The sequence below is a fragment of the Lepus europaeus genome, chromosome 5, assembly GCF_033115175.1.
Source record: "Lepus europaeus isolate LE1 chromosome 5, mLepTim1.pri, whole genome shotgun sequence".
Lineage (NCBI taxonomy): Eukaryota > Metazoa > Chordata > Mammalia > Lagomorpha > Leporidae > Lepus > Lepus europaeus.
In genome coordinates this window covers 20,982,109-21,002,408 of record NC_084831.1, presented here as the reverse complement: position 1 = coordinate 21,002,408, position 20,300 = coordinate 20,982,109, and the positions used below count along the sequence as shown (strand labels likewise).

The window sequence follows — 20,300 nt, the reverse complement described above, 5'->3', positions numbered from 1 at the left end:
CGCTGATCCGAAGCCAGGAGCCAGGTGCTTCCTCCTGGTCTCCCATGCGGGTGCAGGGCCCAAGCACTTGGGCCATCCTCCACTGCCTTCCCGGGCCACAGCAGAGAGCTGGCCTGGAAGAGGAGCAACCGGGACAGAATCCGGCGCCCCAACCGGGACTAGAACCCGGTGTGCCGGCGCCACAGGCAGAGGATTAGCCAAGTGAGCTGTGGCACCGGCCCCCACTTCTGGTTTTAACTAGAATGTTTTATTAGTGCCAGCATTGTGGCACAGCAGGTTAAACCTCTACCTATGATGCTGGCATCTCATATGGACGCCAGTTCAAATCCTGGCTACTCTACTTCCTATCCAGCTCCCTGCTAATGGCTTGGAAAAGTGGCAGAAGATAGCCTGAGTGCTTGGGCCCCTGCACCCACGTGGAAGACCCAGAAGAAGCTCTGAGCTCCTAGCTTCTGCCTGGCCCAGCCCCAGCCATTGCAGCCATTGGTGGGGAACCAACAGATGGAAGATTGATCGATCTCTCTCTCTCTCTCTCCCTCCTCCACCTCCTCCTCTCTATATAACTCTTTCTTTCTTTAAAAAAAAAAAAAAAAAAAAAAAAACTTAAAAAAAAAAAAAAACTTTAGTTTACCACACAGTGGTACCCTAAGTAAGGACTGCCCTTGTAGGCTTATGAAAATTCTTTGAATAAATAGATCTGACTTCTTTGTATTAGTCTTTTCCTAGGTTGCCTGGTGAGTAGGCAACCCTGTATTTCATTATTTTCTTCAGTAGAGGTAGCTTAATTAAGTAATATTTAGAAGGCAAGATTAATTCCAGAAATTCAAAATTAAGTTTAGCTAAGTATTAACTTTGATGAATATCCTTGAGCTCTGATATTTGACCAGATTTTATATAAACTTTATTTTTAGAATGGTTTTTGATTTACAGAAAAATTGAGCTGATATCCACCTGCCCTGCATGTAATTTTCCCTATTATCAATATCTAACATTAATGTGTTAAATTTGTTGCAATTAGTGAACTGATATTAATATATTGTTGTTAAATAAGTTCATAGTTTATTCAGATTTCCTTAGTTTTTGCTTGATATTCTTTTCCTGTTATGCGATGCCATCTAGGATAGGACATTAAATAAATGTAATTGTTGTGTCTCCTTAGGCTCCTCTAGACTTTGCAGTTTTTCACTTTCCTTGTTTTTGATGACCTGGACTGTGTTGAGGAATATTAGCCAGATAGATTGTAAAATGCCCTTCTTTTGGAATCTGTCTCATGATTAGATTGGGGTATGAGCTTTTGGGGGGAAGGTCACAGAATATAAGTGCCTTTCATTTACATAACTACTACGTGACTATAAATGTTGGCCTTGATGACCTGGCTAAAGTAGTGCCTGTCAAGTTTCTCTAAGGTTTGTCTTTTTCTTCCTTTTCCGTACTCTGTTCTTGGGTACAAATTACAGTGTGCAGCTTACTTAAGGAGTTAAGTTGCCCTTCCTGTAAAGCATAGAGTGTCTCTATAGTTTATTTGGAATTCTTCTATATAGGAGATTGTCTCTTGTCCTCTATTTATTAATTTATTCAGTAATTTATTTATGGCCTCATGGATATCTATTTTATATTTTGAGTTATAATCCAGTACTGTTTTGTTTACTTTGTTGTTCCAGTTGTTCCAAGTTGGTCATTAGTAACTCTGTTACTTGGCTCCTGTGCCTTTTGGAATTCTCTCATTTAAGAATTTTTGTTAAATTGTGTGTGTGAACATGTGTATTATTATTTTTAAGCACTATTTTACTTCCTGGTACTACAAGATTCTCCAGGTTTATCTTATGTATTTTCTGTCCAAGTCCTAAAATCAACCATTTCTCCAAGGGATTCTGGTTCCTTTTATGGGAAAGAATGTTAGTACTGAAGATCTGAACACAGGTCTCCTGCTACTGGAGTGTGAAGTGTCATTTGTTTTAGACTCAGCTGCCAGAGCAAAAAAAAAATATGTCTGTTTACTGACCATGTAAATACACTACTAGATCCTGAATGATTAGAAGTTGGATGGGTTTTTGTCAGGTATGTTGGTAACATACAGGAGTAAGTTTTAGGAGCCCATACAACTGTTAGCCACTAGCAAAAAATAGTGATTTTTTCTTTCACATGTAGTCCATGGAAGACTGCTATACATTAATCCTATAAGTATTTCTTAAGCATCATCTACTGTATGCCAGAATTTTGACAGATACCAGAGATGACAGATAACAATATTCTGCCTTCATGAAGCTTACAGACTAGTAGAGGAGAATAGAAAACAAGATAGCAAATAAATAACAAACTGAGAAGTTCTCTGAAAGAAAAAAATATTGCTACAGTTAGGAAAATAAGAATATTTATAATAGAGAGGACAGAGATAGCCTCCCCAAGGAAGTGAGACATGCTGAGGAGGGCATCGTGCCAGGAAGGGGAGAGAGGCAGGGAGAACAGCTTCACAAAGAATGATAAAAAGCTTGTGTTGTTTTGAATAAGTCAAAGAAAGCCAGTCTGAGCAAAAAAGGCAGAATGACGTGGTATAAAGTTAGAGGTGGCGAGAACTAAATCCTGTACAAACTTTTATGTGCCATTAACCCTTGGGTTACCTTCCAGCTTTGGAGCAGTGTTGTTTAACTATGCCACACACCATTCTGTAACCATGTTCTGATCAAAAATGTATGTGTGTATTGACCATATTAAGTTGGATCTCTAGTGAGGCATGGTTCTGAGAAGCTCTGTCTTTCAGTGATTTTGTGGTTTCATTGTCAAAATAGGAGTGAGGACTGTCCAAAAACAGTTGGCCACACAGCTGGGAATTGGAGATCTTGTAACCTTCAGATAAAAGACAGTAGGAGCTACCACTTAAGTTTTATTTGATTCTTAGATTTTGTACTTTCCATCACATATTTCATTGCCACTGCTTTTGCTTTTTAAACCTTCAACTGAATATTACTTTTGTTGACACCATATGTGTGTGTGTGTGTGTGTATGGGTGAGGAGTGCAGTTTTTTGTTTCTTTCCAAAATGCCTGGCTCTTTAGTCTCGGCTGTATGGTGGAATAGGGCATGCAGAGATTGTGTACATTTTTAGGTGAGTTTAGCTGCTTATAAGAGCATAAAATTGTATTTAATTATTGACAAACTAATCTTGCTAGAATTAAAACTCCCTGAGGAGTGGCTGTACTATCCTTTAGTGACTGGAACAGTTTCTAGGCCTATAGTAGACCCTGACACTAATGTCTTAAATGAATGAATGACTGAATGAATGACGTGTTAGAAGTGATTTGGTTGAGTACAAGGAATTTTATTGAGCCCTATGATTTTCCTAGGTGCAGATTAAGGTCCCATATAATAAAACCACTATTATTTAGAAAACTTTATGGTTTTTAGGATGGTGCTTATTAAAAACTCAGTTATCAGGGCTGCCATTGTGGTGCAGTGGGTTAGGCTGCCACCTGTAACATCAGCATTCTCTACGAGTTCAAGTTTGAGTCCTAGCTGTTCTCTCCACTTCCGGTGTAGCTTCCTGCTAACGCAGCTCGGAAAGCAGCAGAAGATGGCCCAAGTACTTGGGTGCCTGCCACCCATGTTAGACACCCATTGGAGTTCCTGGTCCCTGGCTTCAGCCTGGTACAGCCAAGTCTGTTGAAGCCATTTGGGGAGTGGACCAATAGTGGATAGAAGATCACTCCCGGCCGGCGCCGCGGCTCAGTAGGCTAATCCTCTGCCTTGCGGCGCGGGCACACCGGATTCTAGTCCCAGTCTGGGCACCGATCCTGTCCCGGTTGCCCCTCTTCCAGGCCAGCTCTCTGCTGTGGCCAGGGAGTGCAGTGGAGGATGGCCCAAGCCCTTGGGCCCTGCACCCCATGGGAGACCAGGAGAAGCACCTGGCTCCTGCCATCGGAACAGCGCGGTGCGCCGGCCGAAGCGCGCCTACCGCAGCGGCCATTGGAGGGTGAACCAACCGCAAAAAGGAAGACCTTTCTCTTTGTCTCTCTCTACTGTCCACTCTGCCTATCAAAAAAAAAAAAAAAAAGAAGAAGATCACTCCCTTTCTCTCTCTCTTCCTCTTTCTCTCTCTCTCTCTCTCTCTGTACCTCTCCCTTTCAAAAAATAAATCTTAAAACTTGTTAAAAAATATAAAAACTCAGTTATCTGAGGCTGATCATACCATTAAACTTCCTACCAGGGATAATAGAGTACATGGCCAGTTAATTGTTTGTAAGGTCTTCTTTTTTCCTCCAGCCTGAATCAGTAATTGGTGCGGGGATTGTTAACATTTCTAAAACTGCCTTGTCAGTCAGAGTCCATTTTCCCTATGTGAATAGAAATCAGGTATGTGTTAAGTTGTACCTCTAACCATTATAAGTTGAGAATATAGAACAGAATTAAAGGTCAGTAGAAGAAAAAGGATATGCCAGAACCAGGGCCAAAGGAAAACTGAACCAGAAATGGACTTTGGGTAGATAAACTTAACAGATTAAATTCTTCATTTTATTTTCCATCTTAAATCACCCATATTCAGTCTGTTTTTGTGACTGGCCTCCATAGGATAATGTGCTGGCAAGAGAATCTAGCAACCAGCCAAATTTTCCCCCCCTCTTAAAAATAACTAAAACTACTTACAGAGTCATCTATATAGTGTATGTCATTTTTTGCTACTTTCTATTAGAAAAAATAATGGGTTTGGCGACAGTAGGAAAGAAGGTGAACATTGGTGTGAAGAAAATATCAACTATGAGGTTATAAAGTTTATTTATTTATTTATTTTAAGGAACAAAGTCAGTTTTGTTTTCTTCTTCTTCTTTTTTTTTTTTTTTTTTTTTTTTTTTTGAATTTGGATAGGCAGAGTGGACAGTGAGAGAGAAAGACAGAGAGAAAGGTCTTCCTTTGCCGTTGGTTCACCCTCCAATAGCCACCGTGGACAGCGCACCACGCTGATCCAAAGGCAGGAGCCAAGTGCTTCTCCTGGTCTCCCATGGGGTGCAGGGCCCAAGCACCTGGGCCATCCTCCACTGCACTCCCCTCCTGGGCCATAGCAGAGAGCTGGCCTGGAAGAGGGGCAACCGGGACAGAATCCGGCGCCCCTACTGGGACTAGAACCCGTGCTGGCGCTGCAGGCGGAGGATTAGCCTATTGAGCCGCCACGGAGCCGGCCATCATTTTGTTTTTTTAAATAATAATAATAAGCTCTAAGAGTCCTCTGGTTCCCCTGCGGCGGGGAATACTGTAGAGAAGAGATCTGATCCCAAGCTCATCAACTGACTGTGAGGAAAGAGCTGGGAGATCCAAGTGGTCCTCTTGATTCTCTGCCACTAGCTCCATGCATGGAAACAAGTTACTTTAACTGTTTTTTGCCCCCCTTTCTTCATCTGAAAGCTGAGTTGCAGCGATCACTATAATTGACCTTAATCCTTTCTAGACTGTCTCCTAAGCAGAGTTCCCCTGAGAGAGGGAGAAAAAATTCTCTGTGAACTATATACTTGGGTTTCTACTGCATTTGCTTTTCATGTCTGATCTTGGTGGAGGTTTTCTTAGTAACTTTTCCTGTGCAGAACTTTGTAGCTAATGGATAAGTAGGCAGGTCTGCACAATGGTGAGCCCTTACGGTGTGTGTGACTGCAGTAAGAACAGTATCTGAATGTGTTTCTGATAAGTGAGGGAAAGGAGCTCAGGACTAGTAGTATCAGTTACATTGTCCACCTGAAAAAAAGTCACAGTGATGAATCTTGTGTCTGAGGTTTTGATCAAAACCCTGCTGGAATCTATGACAGGAGTATATAAAAGTCCAAATTTTTTATTTTAATACAGGTAGCCCAAATAGCTTATAAAATACACTCTAACTTTACCAGAATAATATTTAGTATTTTCTGAGTTTTTCCAGGCTTGTTGGCTTAATCTCCAAATACTAAATCTTGATGTTTGCTAATCCACATTGATAATACGTTATTTGCATAAAGCTCAGGAAGCAATTTCAAGCATGTTAGAATTTGGAATTACAGCTCTGTTTCTCAGTGGAATTATGTGGCATTAGAAAAGGCATAATTTGGACAAATGAAAATAAACAGTATCACAGTGTAGGATATATCAGAGCTCTGCTGAGTCAGGGTAGATCACATTGCAGGTGAGTCAGCATTTTTTAGTTTCTGTGAGAGATTTGAGCAAAATGATTCGGATTAATTTTGGTATTATGAGTTTCAATAGTATGAGCTATAGATTGTATCAGTATCCTTACAGGAGTTTAATGGCAAGAGTTGAAGACTCAAACTGGAACAGATGTTTGAAGTGTTTTTGTTTCTAATCAAATCCAAATGAGGTATGGCATACAAGAAAAACAAATGAATGTATGTATTCCTTATCTCCTTGTAGATCTGTTCAATAAGGTAACATTTTCCATTTCTTCCAGCCTTTTACATATTATTCTTAATGCTTTTAACACTCTCAATCTTACAGCTTCAAGCACAAACGCCAGCCTGATACCCACTTTGTCTACAATTGCCAATATCCCAGCAGCAGCGGTTGCCAGCATCTCAAACCAGGTAAAGTGGTAACTTTGGTTCATCCTGTTTAGTAAGACTTATCAGCCTGCTCTTCCTCTCTTCTGTGCATGGTCTGTCTGTCCATTCAAGAAGCAGTTAGGAATGGTAGGGGCTGTGGATACCTTTTCCTGGGGGCCTGCAGGCTTCCCGGGCCCCCATCCGGTTTCTCTGGTTCCTCTGGTAACCCTCTCTAAAAGCTGGCTGTGTCTACGGTGATCATCTCTGTTTCCTGTTCTGCCCCTCTAGAGTGTAAGCTCCATGAAGGCAGGGACTTATTTTCTGTTGTGCTTGCTTATGTATTCTCCAAGTCTAGAAAAATGCCTCACATCAAAGGTACTTGATAAATTTTGTAGAATAAATGAATAAACATTACCTCCACTTTAAACCACATTCTTTTGTAAATTCTTTGTGGTCTGGTTGTGACTACAGTTACATGAACCCTTTGCACTGAGAAAATCACTAGTAACACCTTAAACGTTTTTTATTGTTGTTTTGCATTGTTTTCTCTGCAGCAGTTAATGTTTTTACATTGTCTCCCTGGATCTTGTTTTCTGGCCAGTTAATATTACTGTTCTGGTTCATTGTTTATGTTAAACTGTTCTTGTATTTCTCTGTTCTTGTACTCCACAGTTAATTTTCTACCTATCACATAGTACTCTTCTAGGAAGTATCTATTTCTTTCCCTTTCATTGCTAACTCTTATTATTTATTAATTTGGTTTATTTGAAAAGCATGGAGACACAGAGAGATCTCCCATCTTGTGGTCCACTCCCCAAATCCCTACAATAGCCAGGGCTGGTCCAGGCTGAAGCTAGGAGCCGAGAACTCAGTCCGAGTCTCCCATGTGAGCAGCAGGGACCCAATGACTTGAGCCATCACCTGCTGACTCCCAGGGTAGACATCAGCAGGAAGCTGGAATGGAGAGTGGAGCCAGGACTCAAACTCAGGCATTCTGGTATGGGATTTGGGTACCCAAGTCATGTCTTAACTACTGTTCCAAATACCATCCCCTCAAAGCTCCTTTTCTAATTCTGATTCTATCTTCTAATATAGACAATCTTGATTTAATTGTTCTTTTTTTCTTCTTTTCTTAAAGACTTATTTATTTGAAAGTAGAATTACAGGGAGAGAGGGGAATATAGACAGAGAGAGAAAGATCTTCCATCTGCTGGTTCATTCCCTAGATGGCTGCAACAGCTGGGACTGGCCAGGCCCACATGAAGAACCAGGAACTCTACTGGTCTCCCACGTGAGTGGCAGGGGCCCAGCCACTTGGGCCATCTTCCACTGCTTTTCTGAGGCCCTTAGCAGGGAGCTGAATCGGAAATGGAGCAACTGGGATGCGAGCCAATGCCCATATCAGGATGCCAGCATCGCAGACAGTATATATACCACATGCTGTTACACCTGTTATACCACATGCTGTTATACCACATGCTGGCCCATCAGTGTAATTTTTCATATGTTAGTTATTTCATCCACAGTAATTTTTAATTTTTTTTTTTTTTTATTTATTTAAAAGGCAGAGTTACACAGAGAGAGGTCATCTGTCTGCTGGTTCATTCCCCAAATAAGCAGAGTGACCAGGGCTGGGCCAGGCTAAAGCTTGGAGCCTGGAACTCCATCCCGATTCTCCTACATGAGTGCAAGGGCCATCTTCAGCTGCTTTCCCAGCCTCATTAGCAGGGAGCTGGATCAGAAGTGGAATAGCCAATACTTGAACCAGCACCCATATGGGATGCTGGCATCATAGGAGTGGTTTAACACACTATGCCTCAACACCAGCCCCAAGCACAGTAATATTTAACCACACAGAATTTTATTTTCATTATTTTTAAATGAAAATTTTAAAAATAAAAGTTGTGAAAGGCGAGAGACATAGAAATGTTTGGTTAAATATTCCAAATGCCTACAACAAATATTTGGTTAAATATTCCAAATGCCTGCAACAGCCAGGACTGGGCCAGGAACAAAGCCAAGATCCTGGGACGCAATCCAAGTCTTCGATCTAAGTGACAAGGAACCCGAGTACTTGAGCCGTCACCTGCTGCTTCCCAGGGTGCACGTTAGCAGGAAGCAGAATCAGAAGCAGAGGAGCTGGAAGTCAAACCAGTCTCTCTGATACAGAATGTGACTTACCCTCTGCGCTAAACACCTACCCCTATGTTTTATTTTTAATTGCCACATAATAATTATACAAATTTATGGAGTATACTGTTGCATTTCAGTACATGTATATAACTGTAATGATCATATCAGATCAGAGTAATTTATATAATTATCATCTAGGACATTTATCATTTTCTTTGTGCTGGGAACACTCAAAATCCCCTCTGCCAGCTGTTTGGAAATATACAATTATTTATTGTCAATCATAGTTACTCTACTTACTATGCCATAAAACATTAGAAGTTATTCCTCCTATGCAGCTGCACCACTGTACTGAGGATTAGCCTATTGAGCCGCGGCGCCGGCCACTCTTGACATTCTGATTTCATTTCTTCCAGATACATACCCAGTATTGGGATTGCTGGATTCCACTTGCTCTTCCCTTTTTTTCCTCTAATGAGGCCATTTTTCAAAGTTTCCACTCCCCTTTCATTTTTACTATAATTCTCAATTATTTGGGGTTTTTCCCCCTTTAATACTGAATTACCCTATTAATTGCACGTCTCATTTCCAGTTCTTTTTTCATGCTTGCCCATTCTCTAAAATATTATCTGATTACATTGTATAGATGCACTTTTTATTATGCCACTTACTTTCATAGAATCTTTTCATGCTTTTGTTACTTTGAATTTAAGAGTCCCCATTTCCTGCCCTCATACAAGCTGTACACCATTGCCTGAAGAATCTAAGTCGTATTACTTAATTAGTTGTGTATTCTCATAGAGAATCTTTGTTTTAACCAGGTTGAACATTTGTGGGCCTTTAATAAAACATTTTCAGGACCTGTTCATGTTTTCACTTCCTCTGCCTTTTAATCTGCCTATTAATCTCAGAAAGCTCTCTCAGAGCAGGTTTTGTGGTACAGCAGCTTAAACCACTGCTTAGCATCCCCACATCACCTATCAGAATGCTGGTTCATGTACCAGATCCTTCATTTCTGATCTACCTTCCTGCTAACATACCTGAGAAGGCAGTGGGTGATGGCCCAAATATTTGAGTCCCTGCCACCCATATGGGAGACGTGGATTGAGTTCAGCCTCCTGGCTTCAGCTTGGCCCAACCACAGCTGTATAGGGCATTTGGGAGTGAATCAGCAGATAGAAGATATCTCTGTCTCTCTCTGCCACTCTGCCTTTCAAATAAATTGTAAATCTTCAGAAGAAAAGAAAAGAAAACGCTCTCACCACTTATCCTTTTCTATGATGGTCCCTTCTCCTGTTCATGCCCAGGTACTCAAACACACATACCGTAAGTCTGGCTGTTGGTAGATACTGGCTGTTTTTAAATAATTGATCTGGTGAATTAGCTTTTTCTTACTTGTCATCAGTATTACTGTCAATGAAATTTTTTTAAATGTTCCCTTTTTTTTACCTACTTGAAAGGCAGAGCAAAAGAGTTGGGGGGAGGGTAGGCGGGGAATCTACCTTCCCCAAATGCCTCGGATGCCAGCAACAGCCAGGGCTGGACCAGGCTAAAGCCAGGAGCTGGGAACTCCATCCAAATCTGCCACATGGGTGGCAGGAGTTCAAGCACTTAAGCCATGAATTGCTGCCTCCCAGGATGTTTTAGCAGGAAGCTGAATTGGAAGTGGAGTAGCTGGGACTTGAACTGGAATCTGGTATGGAATATGGGCATCCCAAGTGGCAGTTTAACTCACTGAGCCATATCACCAGCCTTATCAATGGAATTTTTAAAAAGTATACATTTGAGCTATGTCATACCCAATGTTTTTTACAGCATTATTAAGTTATAATTGACATAATTGCATAGATTTAATTTGTACAACTTGATAAGTCTTACTGTATATGAGAATGCTTCCAGAAGTTCATAGAAGAACAGACATGTGGCCTAGCACTTGACCTCCTGTGTCAGAGTGCTTGACTCCTGATTCTTGCTTCCTGTTACTGCAGACCCCAGGAGTCACGGGCTTTGGGGAGTACTCCAGCAAAGGGAAGTCTCTGTATCTGTCTGTCTGCCTCTCAAGAATAATTTATGGAAAATTAGATTTAAACAGTTTTATTTGCATGTGAAAAAAGTTTGGCCTATGCATAATTTTTAATAATATATATTTTCCATGAACTTTTTGAAGGCCCTTCATATGTACCTATGAAATGACCAGGAATCCTCCCATTATTTTAAGGAATTTTCATTTTTAAAGACAACTGGATTGTTTAAAAAAAAAAAAACATAATCAGTTTTTAAACTGGGTAACTTTAATGTAGGATATGTGCTTTCTTCACTTAACCTCGTCTGTCCTTATAAGCACTGCTAACTAGTGCAGTAGTTTATAAACATTTTTTTATACATAAAGATTTATGTATTTGTTTGAAAGGCAGAGATTACAGAGAGGCAGAGGCAGAGAGAAGGATCTTCCAATCTGCTGGTTCACTCCCCAAATGGCCGCAGTGGCCAGAGCTAGGCCGATCCGAAGCCAGGAGCCAGGAACCTCCTCCAGGTCTCCAACATGGGTGTAAGATCTCAAGCACTTGGGCCATCTTCCGCTGCTTTCCCAGGCGCATTAGCAGGGAGTTGAATCAGAATTGCAGCAGCCGGGTCTCAAACCGGTACCCATACAGGATTCCAATGTCACAGCCATAAGCTTTGCCCATTACACCACAACACTGGCTCCAGTTTATAAGCTTCTTAGAGTAGAATCTTTCCTTCAGAATTTCTCTGAAGAGGGGCCAGTATATGTGGCATGCAATAGGTTAAGCCACCACCTACAATGCCAGCATCTCATGAGTGCCGGTTCAAGCCTCAGCTGCTCCACTTCCAATCCAGTTCCTTGCTAATGTGCCTGGGAAGACAACAGAAGATGGCCCAAATGCTTGGGTCCCTGCCACCTACATGAGAGACCCAAACAGAGTTTCAGGCTCCTAGCTTCAGCCTGGCCCAGCCCCAGCTTTTGTGGCCATTTGGGGAGTTAACCAGGAGATGAAAGATCTTTTTCTCTAACTCTCCCTCTCTCTCTCTCTCTCTCTCTCTGCAACTTTGTTTTTCAAATAAATAATAAATCTTTTTTTTTAAATTCTGTGTAGGAATACAGTACATACAATTGGTTATAGGAGCTATTCATGGTAAAAAAAAGGACCTTGTATATTAATGAGTATACAAGGAATCCTTCCTTTCTCTCATGCCAGAGACTTTGTGAGCTGTCTCTACTTGACTCTTGGGTTTCCACAGAATGCTTTTTGAAAATCATTGGGTTAGCTGGGAGACTGCTAATGAGAAGGTAAGTGGAGAAGTCATATTAATGTTTTAGGGAAATATTAATGAATAACAGGAAGAAAGCCTCTTGTGTTAAAATTCATATATGTTCTTTCTAAGAGTCTTGTTTTGCTCTGTTGTTCCCTTTTGCTTACAGGACTATCCCACCTATACTATTCTTGGTCAGAATCAGTACCAGGCCTGCTATCCCAGCTCCAGCTTTGGAGTCACAGGCCAGACTAACAGTGATGCCGAGGGTACCACGCTAGCAGCAACCACATACCAGACGGAGAAGCCTAGTGTCATGGTACCCACACCTACAGCACAGAGACTTTCCTCTGGTAAGAACTGCAGCTCTGAAAACTGGCTTAAGGGACTTCATCCCGTAAGTGTTTTCTGAGGAAATCTATGGTCTTTTTCCCCCCAAAGAAATACATAAAATTTAAGCCTACAATTTCAGGAGTTTTACAGCTTTTAAATGTATCAGCAAATGATGATGTCTATATGGAAAAGCTTTCACATACAGGCTTTATCCCCACATTCAATAAACATGTACACATAACTTTGTATTTATCTCTGTATTTAATTCTGGTGATTATCTTCCACATCCTGTACTTTGAGGAAAGCAGTGTTTGTCACTGGCATTGATGCATGTTTAAAAATGATGCTTTTTATATATAAACAGTTGGCAATGTATCTTGCCCTTACTAGTCCTAAGTGCAGGTGCAGGTGCAGATGGTTGCTATTTCAGACATACATAACTTTGAAATAATTATGTGTTGATGCCTTGGTTTTTGATTCATTTCTCTATCTTTATTCTGCATAACAATTTTAACTTTTGAATAATGAAGAATTTCAAACAAAAACAAAAGCTATCAGAATAGTGTTTTTTTTATTTTTTTTTATTTTTTTATTTTTTTTTGACAGGCAGAGTGGACAGTGAGAGAGAGAGAGAGAAAGGTCTTCCTTTGCCGTTGGTTCACCCTCCAATGGCTGCCGCGGCTGGTGCACTGCGCTGATCCGAAGGCAGGAGCCAGGTGCTTCTCCTGGTCTCCCATGGGGTGCAGGGCCCAAGCACTTGGGCCATCTTCCACTGCCTTCCCGGGCCACAGCAGAGAGCTGGCCTGGAAGAGGGGCAACCGGGACAGAATCCAGTGCCCTGACTGGGACTACAACCCGGTGTGCCGGCGCCGCAAAGCGGAGGATTAGCCTATTGAGCCACGGCGCCGGCTCAGAATAGTGTTTTTAAGCCTTACTTGTCCCTCATCCTTCTTTAGCATTACCAACTCATGGGCAACCTCATTTCAGCTAAACTTCATCCAGTTCCTTCTTCAGAGTCTAGGCATTGCCATCTAAAAGATGAGTACACATTAATGTAATCACAGTACCATTATCCCATCTTTTAAAAACCTAGCAATAATTTCTCAGTATCATTAAGAACCGAAAGGTGTTCATATTTTGAGTTTTCTCATATGTTTTGTTTTCTACATTTTGTTTAGATTAGGATCCAAACCATTCCATAATATATACATATTTTGAAATATGCTATAGATTATAAAAATTTTTATTTGTCAGTTAAAAATACATAGGGATGGGAATTTAGCCTAGTGGTTAAGATACTGACTAGGAGTCCCACCTGCCATGTCAGAGTATTGGATTCAACCCAGGGCCCTGGATTCTGATTCCACCTTGCTGCTGATGCAGACTCTGGGAGGCAGTGATGATGGCTCAAGTACTTGGGTTCTTGCCACATTCCTGGGAGACCTGATTGGATTTCTCAGTTCCCAGAGTAGGCCCAAATAGGACCCTGGCAGGCATTTGGGGAGTGAACAAGCAGATGGGAATGCTTACTCACTGTCTACCTTTTGCCTCTCAGAGAGAATTTGAAGAGAAAAAATTGGGATCCAGATAAGCTGTATATTATTATGATTGGTAGGGTTACTGAAGAAATAGGATTGCTTATCCCATACTGTATGCCAGTGTGAATTTTGCTAATTGAATCATTTTGGGTAGTTTAGTTTGTGCTACTGCCCTCCTTATTTTGTCAAAAATTAGTAGATTAATTTAGAGCGGTGGTTTTCAACCTGAGGTCATTTTGCTCTAAGTAGACATTTGGCAACGTGGGGAAACAGTTTAGTTGTCACACTGGACAGGGGATGCTACTGGCACCTCGAGGGTAGAGGTCAAGGATGGTGCCTGACTAACCACCCTAGAAGACAAGACATCCCCACACAGCAAAAAAAATTATCTGGCCCATAATGTCACTTGTGTCCAGCTGAGAAACCCTGATCTGGAAGCTTGATCAGATTTTGGTTATTTTATGTTTTTTTCCCCCAGTACAACTTCATAGATGTTTTCTAATCAGGGCAAACTTAAAAGTCTGATTTTAGCTGTTTTGTAGTATTAGCTGCTGTTGATGCTCAGTACCTAGATCCACATTCCCTAATTGCTTATGTGAAGTTTGGTTTTCCAACCTTTATCCCTGCATTATGAATTGTTAAGCGCAGAGAATCTGTTACCCTCTTCCTACTCTGGTTGTTGTGGCCTGTTACTACCAGCAGTATATGTCTTGCTTTTCCTTTACAGTAGATCCCTCTACAAGCCCATCTTTGTCCCAGACTACACCAAGTAAAGATGCTGATGATCAGTCCAAGAAAAACATGACCAGCAAGAACCGTGGCAAAAGGAAAGCTGATGCCAGTTCTTCTCAGGACAGTGAATTGGAAGTATGGGAAGAAACTCATTTGGGTTGCTTGCTTTGTTTTTTCTAACTTCTTAAATCTTTCAAACATACATCTGAAACTCATGAAAAACAATATCGTTCTGTGTTGTGTGCCCTTTAGTTGCTAAGTTAAGTTGAATTTGCCAAGAGTAAAGAAAATACATAAAAACTTTTTACTCTTTTGATGGTGTCCTTTGATACACTAATATTTTTAAATTTGGTGAAAACTGAGTTTTTTCTTACTGCCATGCTTTTGGTGTAACAGTTGAAAATTGACAACTATGAAGGTTTTCATCTGCTATCTTCTAAGATTTTCATTGTATAGCCCTTAAATTTAGACCTTTTTGTATTTGATGTTTTGTTTTTGTTTTTTTGACAGGCAGAGTGGACAGTGAGAGAGAGACAGAGAGAAAGGTCCTTTTCCGTTGGCTCACCCCCCAATGCCCGCTGTGGCTGGTGCGCTGCAGCTGGCGCACCGCGCTGATCCGAATCCAGGAGCCAGGTGCCTCTCCTGGTCTCCCACGTGGGTGCAGGGCCCAAGGACTTGGGCCATCCTCCACTGCACTCCCGGGCCACATATAGATAGCTGGTTTTTCCAGTACCGTTTGTTGGAAAGACTTTCCTTTCCCCATTGGATGGTTCTGGCATTCTTGTCCAAAATCAATTGGCCATGTTTGTGAGGTTGATTTCTGGTTCTGTTCAGTTCTGTTCCATTGATGTATATGTGTTGGTCCTTATGCTAGTACCACACTGTTTTGATTATTGTAGCTTTGTAGTAAGTCTTGAAATTAGGAAGTGTGAATCTGCAAGATTATTTTGGCTATTTAGAATCTCTAAAGATTCCATGTGAATTTTAAAATGGTTTTTTTCTGTTTCTTTAAAAAAACAATATTTGGGGGCAGGTGCTTAAGCAGCTGCTTAGATTGCTGCTTAGGGCACTTGCATCTCATATTAGAGTGCATGGTCTGATTCCCAGCTACACCATTTCCAGTATAGCTTTGTGCTAATGCATATCTTGGGAGGTAGAAAATGATGTCTCAATTGAGTTCCTGCTACCTACATGGGACACCCAGATTGAGTTCCAGTCTCCTAGCTTCAGCCAACCCAGCCTTGGCTATTGTAGACATTTGAGAAGTGAACCAGCAGGCAGAAGATATTACTGTCTCTCTCTTTCTCTCTCTGCCTTTCACATAAAATGAAAATCAACTGGACCAGCCTTGTGGCACAACAGATTAAGCTTCTGTGTGCAGTGCCAGCATCCCATATTGGTTACCAGTTCAAGTCCTAGTTGCTGCACTTCCAATCCAGCTCCCTGCTAATGTGCCTGGGAAAGCAGTGGAGGATGGCCCAAGTGCCGTGAGGGAGACTGGAAGGAAGCTCTTGGCTCCTGACCTGTCGTAGCCCTGGCCGTTGTGGCTGTTTGGAGAGTGAACCAGCAGATAGGAAACGTGTGTGTGTGTGTGTGTGTGTCTGTCTGTCTGTCTCTTCCTCGCTCTCTCTGTAACTCTGCCTTACAAATAAAATAAATCTTGCGACTGGCGCTGTGGCATAGCAGGTAAGGGTGCCGCCTGCAATTCTGGTATCCTGTATGAGTGCCGGTTCGAGTCCTGGCTGTTCCACTTCTGATCCAGCTCTCTGCTATGGCCTGGGAAAGCAGTAGAGGATGGACCAAATCCTTGGGCCCCTGCACCCACGTGGCAGATCCTGAAGAAGCTCTTGCTTTGGATCGGCCCAGCTCTGGCAGTTGCGGCCATTTGGGGAGTGAACCAATGCCTCTCTATAGCACTGCCTTTCAAATAAGTAAATAAATAAGTCTTTAAAAATAAATAGGTAGGTAGATAGATAGATAATCTATTAAAAAACACGGTTGGGATTTTGATAACTGTAGATTGATTTAGTATTATTGTCATCTTGTAATATTGAGGCTTCCAGTCCACCAACATGTGTTTCCATTTATTTAGGCACATCTTTTTTAATTTTCTCACAGTATTTTTTAGTTTTCAGTATGCAGATCTTATGCCTCCTTAGTTAAATTTATTCCTAAATATTTTACTCTTTTTTGATACTATTGTAAATGGAATTATTTTTTAAATTTCCTTTTCTGTTATTCATTGCAAGGGTATAGAAATACAGCTGATTTCTGAATTCATTTATTAACTCTTTAGCAATTTTTTTTGCAAGTTCTTTGGGATTTTCTGCATATAAAATCATGTTGTTTACCAGCAGAGTTAATTTTACTTCTTTCTTTCCTGTTTGGAAGCTTTTTTCCCCTTTCTTGCCAAATTGCTCTAAGACTTCCCAGTACTGTGTTGTCTTATTCCTAATCTCAGGAGTGAAGCTTTCAATAAATTAGCTTGTATTTTTCCTACATGGCCTGTATCATACTGAGGACATTCCCTTCTGTTCCTAGTGTGTTGAGCATTTTTACCTTGAAAGCGTGTTAAATTTTGCCAAATGCATTTCTTGCATCAGTTGAGATAGTCATTTACCCCCCTCTATTAATGTGATACGTTGTATTTAATTTTTGTATGTTGAATGAACCACTTTTATATTCTGGGAACTAATCTCACTTGGTAATCATGTATAATTCTTTTAATATATTTATATTTATAAATATAATAATTTGGTTTATTACTATTGAGAATTTTTGCATCAAATTTTATAAGAGTTTTCTGTTTTGTTTTTAAGATTTATTTATTTATTTGAAAGACAGAGTTACAGAAAAAAGATCAATTTTCTATCCACTGGTTTACTTCCCAGATGGCCTCGACGACTGGGGTTGGGCCAAGCTGAAGCCAGGAGCCAGGAGCTTTCTCGTGGTCTCCCATATGGGAGTTGAGGGCCCAAGAACTTTGTCTGTCTTGTGCTACTTCCCAAGTGCATTAGCAAAGAGCTGGATCAGAAGTGGAGTAGTGGGGCCTGGCACTATAGCATAGTAGGCGAAGTAGGTTCGTGTTCTGGCTGTGCCTCTTCTAATCCAGCTCTCTGCTTGTGGCCTGGGAAAGCAGTAGAAGATGATCCAAGTGCTTGGGCCCTTGCACCCACGTGGGAGACCCTGAAAAGAAGCTCCATGGCTTAGAATAGCCCAGCTCCAGCCATTGTGGCTATTTGGGAGTGAACCAGTGGATGGAAGACCTTTCTCTCTATCTCTCCCTCTCTCTGCCTGTAACTCTACCTCTTAAAATAAATAAATAAAATCTTTATTTAAAAAAAAAAAAAAAGAAGAAGAAGAAGAAGAAGTGGAGTAGTTGGAACTCAAACCAGTGTCTATATGGGATGCCAGTGTTGGAGGCCTCAACTTAGCCTACTGTGCCACAACATTGGCCCAAGTTTTCTGTTCTTACAGTGTTTTCATGAATTGGTATCAAGCTAATATAGATCTCATTAGAGGAGTTAAAAAATGTTCCCTCTTAGACTTTTTTTTGGAAAAAAATCAAGAGAGATTGGTGTTAAATCTTTAAATGTTGGACTTTTCCAGCAGAGCCATCTGTTCCTGGGTTTTTCTTTGTTGGGATATTTTTAGTTACTGATTCAGTCTCCTTACTTATTATCAGTCTTACCAGATTTTCTAAGTTTTGAGTCTTTTTGGTACTTTATGCTATGTATTTTTAGGAATTTGCCCATTTCATCTCATCCAATTTTTTGGCATAACATTCTGCCTAGTATTCTCTTAATCCTTTCATTGCTGTAAAATCAGAAGTGATATCCCAGCTTTCATTTCTACTTAAGTAATTTCAGTCTACACTTTTATTTTCTTTGTCAATCTAACAAAAGGTTGTCAGTTTTACAGATGTTTTCAAAGACCCAACTGATTTCATTGATTTTTCTCTATTGTTTTTCTAGTCTATTTACCTTTGCTGTAACCTTTATTATTTCCTTCCTTTTGCTGCATTTCATTTTTCTCTTTTTCCTAGTTCTTTACTGTGTGCAATTAGGTTATAGAATTGAGATCTTACTTATTTTAATGTGTGCGTTGACTATTGCATTTCCCTCTTACCACTGCTTTCACTATATCCCATAGGTTTTTGCATGTTGCATTTGTTTTCATTTATCTCAGGTATCTTCTAATTTCATTTGTGATTTCCTCTTAATGCATTCATTTTTTGTTTAAGAATGTATTAATTTCTGTATTATTTGTAAATTTTCCAGTTTTCTTCCTGTTACTGATTTCTTGTTTCATTTCATTGTGATTGGAAAAGATACTCATTTTTTATATTTTCTTCCCTTAGCGGGTATTTCTTTGGGACTTGGATGAGACCATCATCATCTTCCACTCCCTTCTTACTGGATCCTATGCCCAGAAGTATGGAAAGGTAATTTGAATCTTCCTTTGTTCCTGTTCCTTTTCTGTCTGTCTGGGCAGGTAATGAAAATCATTTCCTCTGCCACTTCCGTTTTACCCTGTTGGTTTCCGTTTTCCATGTAAAATAGCACCAGATGGCTCACACAGGCAGGCTTAGTAGTCAGGCAGAGTTGATGGTAAAGCCAGAGACTAGACATAGGACCATTGCAGAAGGGTGAAGGTTTTCCAGAGTTGACATCTTAGAAAAATTGAAGTGTAGGAATAAGCCTCAAAACAGAGCAGAGTCTTGGGATTATTCCAACAACCAATCTGATAGTTCCTTTTTCAGACAGCCCAAATTGAGCATTTCATTTAGCCAAGTATATGCCAGATATATGAGAATACTTCAGAAAGCTGATGGTTATTAAGAAAATGTAAAATAAGGGCATAGAGCCTCTAAATGAATTGGTTCATTGTAAAGCAACTCCCATTGGTTTTTCTGCAAATGTTTTGACTCTGGCCTTTCTTTACTTTCTCTCTGGTTTTTGAGACTGTCAACTAACTGACCTCTGGTGTTATAGTGTGTATTTGGGGGTGTACATGCAAGGAAGATAATGGTTTTACAATAATAGTATTCAACAATATAAAATTTCATCTGGAACAAGAAATTTCTCAAAAAAGTAAGTGGATCTTTTTTTTTAAAATGGAGAACACTGCAAGGGAATGATAAAAACAATTATTTACTGTAGTGAGTTGTTTTTTAAAAACATTCTCTGGGGCCTGAACTGTGGCACAGCGGGTTAATAAGTAAGTCACGGCCTATAGTGCAGTCATCCCATGTGGGCGCTGGTTCAAGTCCTGGCTGTTTCACTTCCGATCCAGCTCCCTGCTAATGTGCCTGAGAAAGCAGTAGAGGATGGCTGAAGTTCTCTGGCACCTGTACCCATGTGGGAGACCTGGAGAAAGCTCCATGCTCCTGGCTTGAGCCTGACATAGCCCTGGTCATTGTGATCATTTAGAGAGTAAACCAGGATAGAAGATCTCTCTGTCTCTCCTTTCTCTCTGTAACTCCACCTTTCAAATACATAAATAAATAAAAATAGTTCTGTGAAACTACTGATTTCTAGAAACTTGTCCTGAAGTTTTTCACTGTCTCAGACTGTTCCACAATCCCACATTCTTCTGTAAATGAATTTGAAGCATTGCTGTGTGTGCTTGTGTTGTTTTGGGCTTAATCCAAAATAATTTTACAATATTTGAAGATTAGAATTAATTCTGTGGGGCCGGCACTGTGGCATAGCAGGTAAAGCTGCTGCCTGTAGTGCCAGCATCCCATGTGGGCGCCAGTTTGAGTCCCGGCTGCTCCACTT

The 20,300-nt window shown here is 40.7% G+C and overlaps 1 protein-coding gene across 5 annotated transcripts in view; it reads left to right on the top strand.

The window, feature by feature from the left end:
- The window catches only part of EYA3 (EYA transcriptional coactivator and phosphatase 3), a 107,916-nt gene that overhangs the window by 65,649 nt on the left and 21,967 nt on the right, over nucleotides 1-20,300 (top strand). For 3 of the 5 annotated variants that reach the window (XM_062190755.1, XM_062190751.1, XM_062190753.1), the window contains 4 exons: nucleotides 6,465-6,550; nucleotides 12,084-12,267; nucleotides 14,513-14,652; nucleotides 18,878-18,961. In XM_062190755.1, coding sequence (XP_062046739.1) covers nucleotides 6,465-6,550; nucleotides 12,084-12,267; nucleotides 14,513-14,652; nucleotides 18,878-18,961 — 494 coding nt within the window. The remainder of the gene's footprint in view (nucleotides 1-6,464; nucleotides 6,551-12,083; nucleotides 12,268-14,512; nucleotides 14,653-18,877; nucleotides 18,962-20,300) is intronic. The other 2 variants (XM_062190752.1, XM_062190754.1) reach the window with 1 other exon arrangement.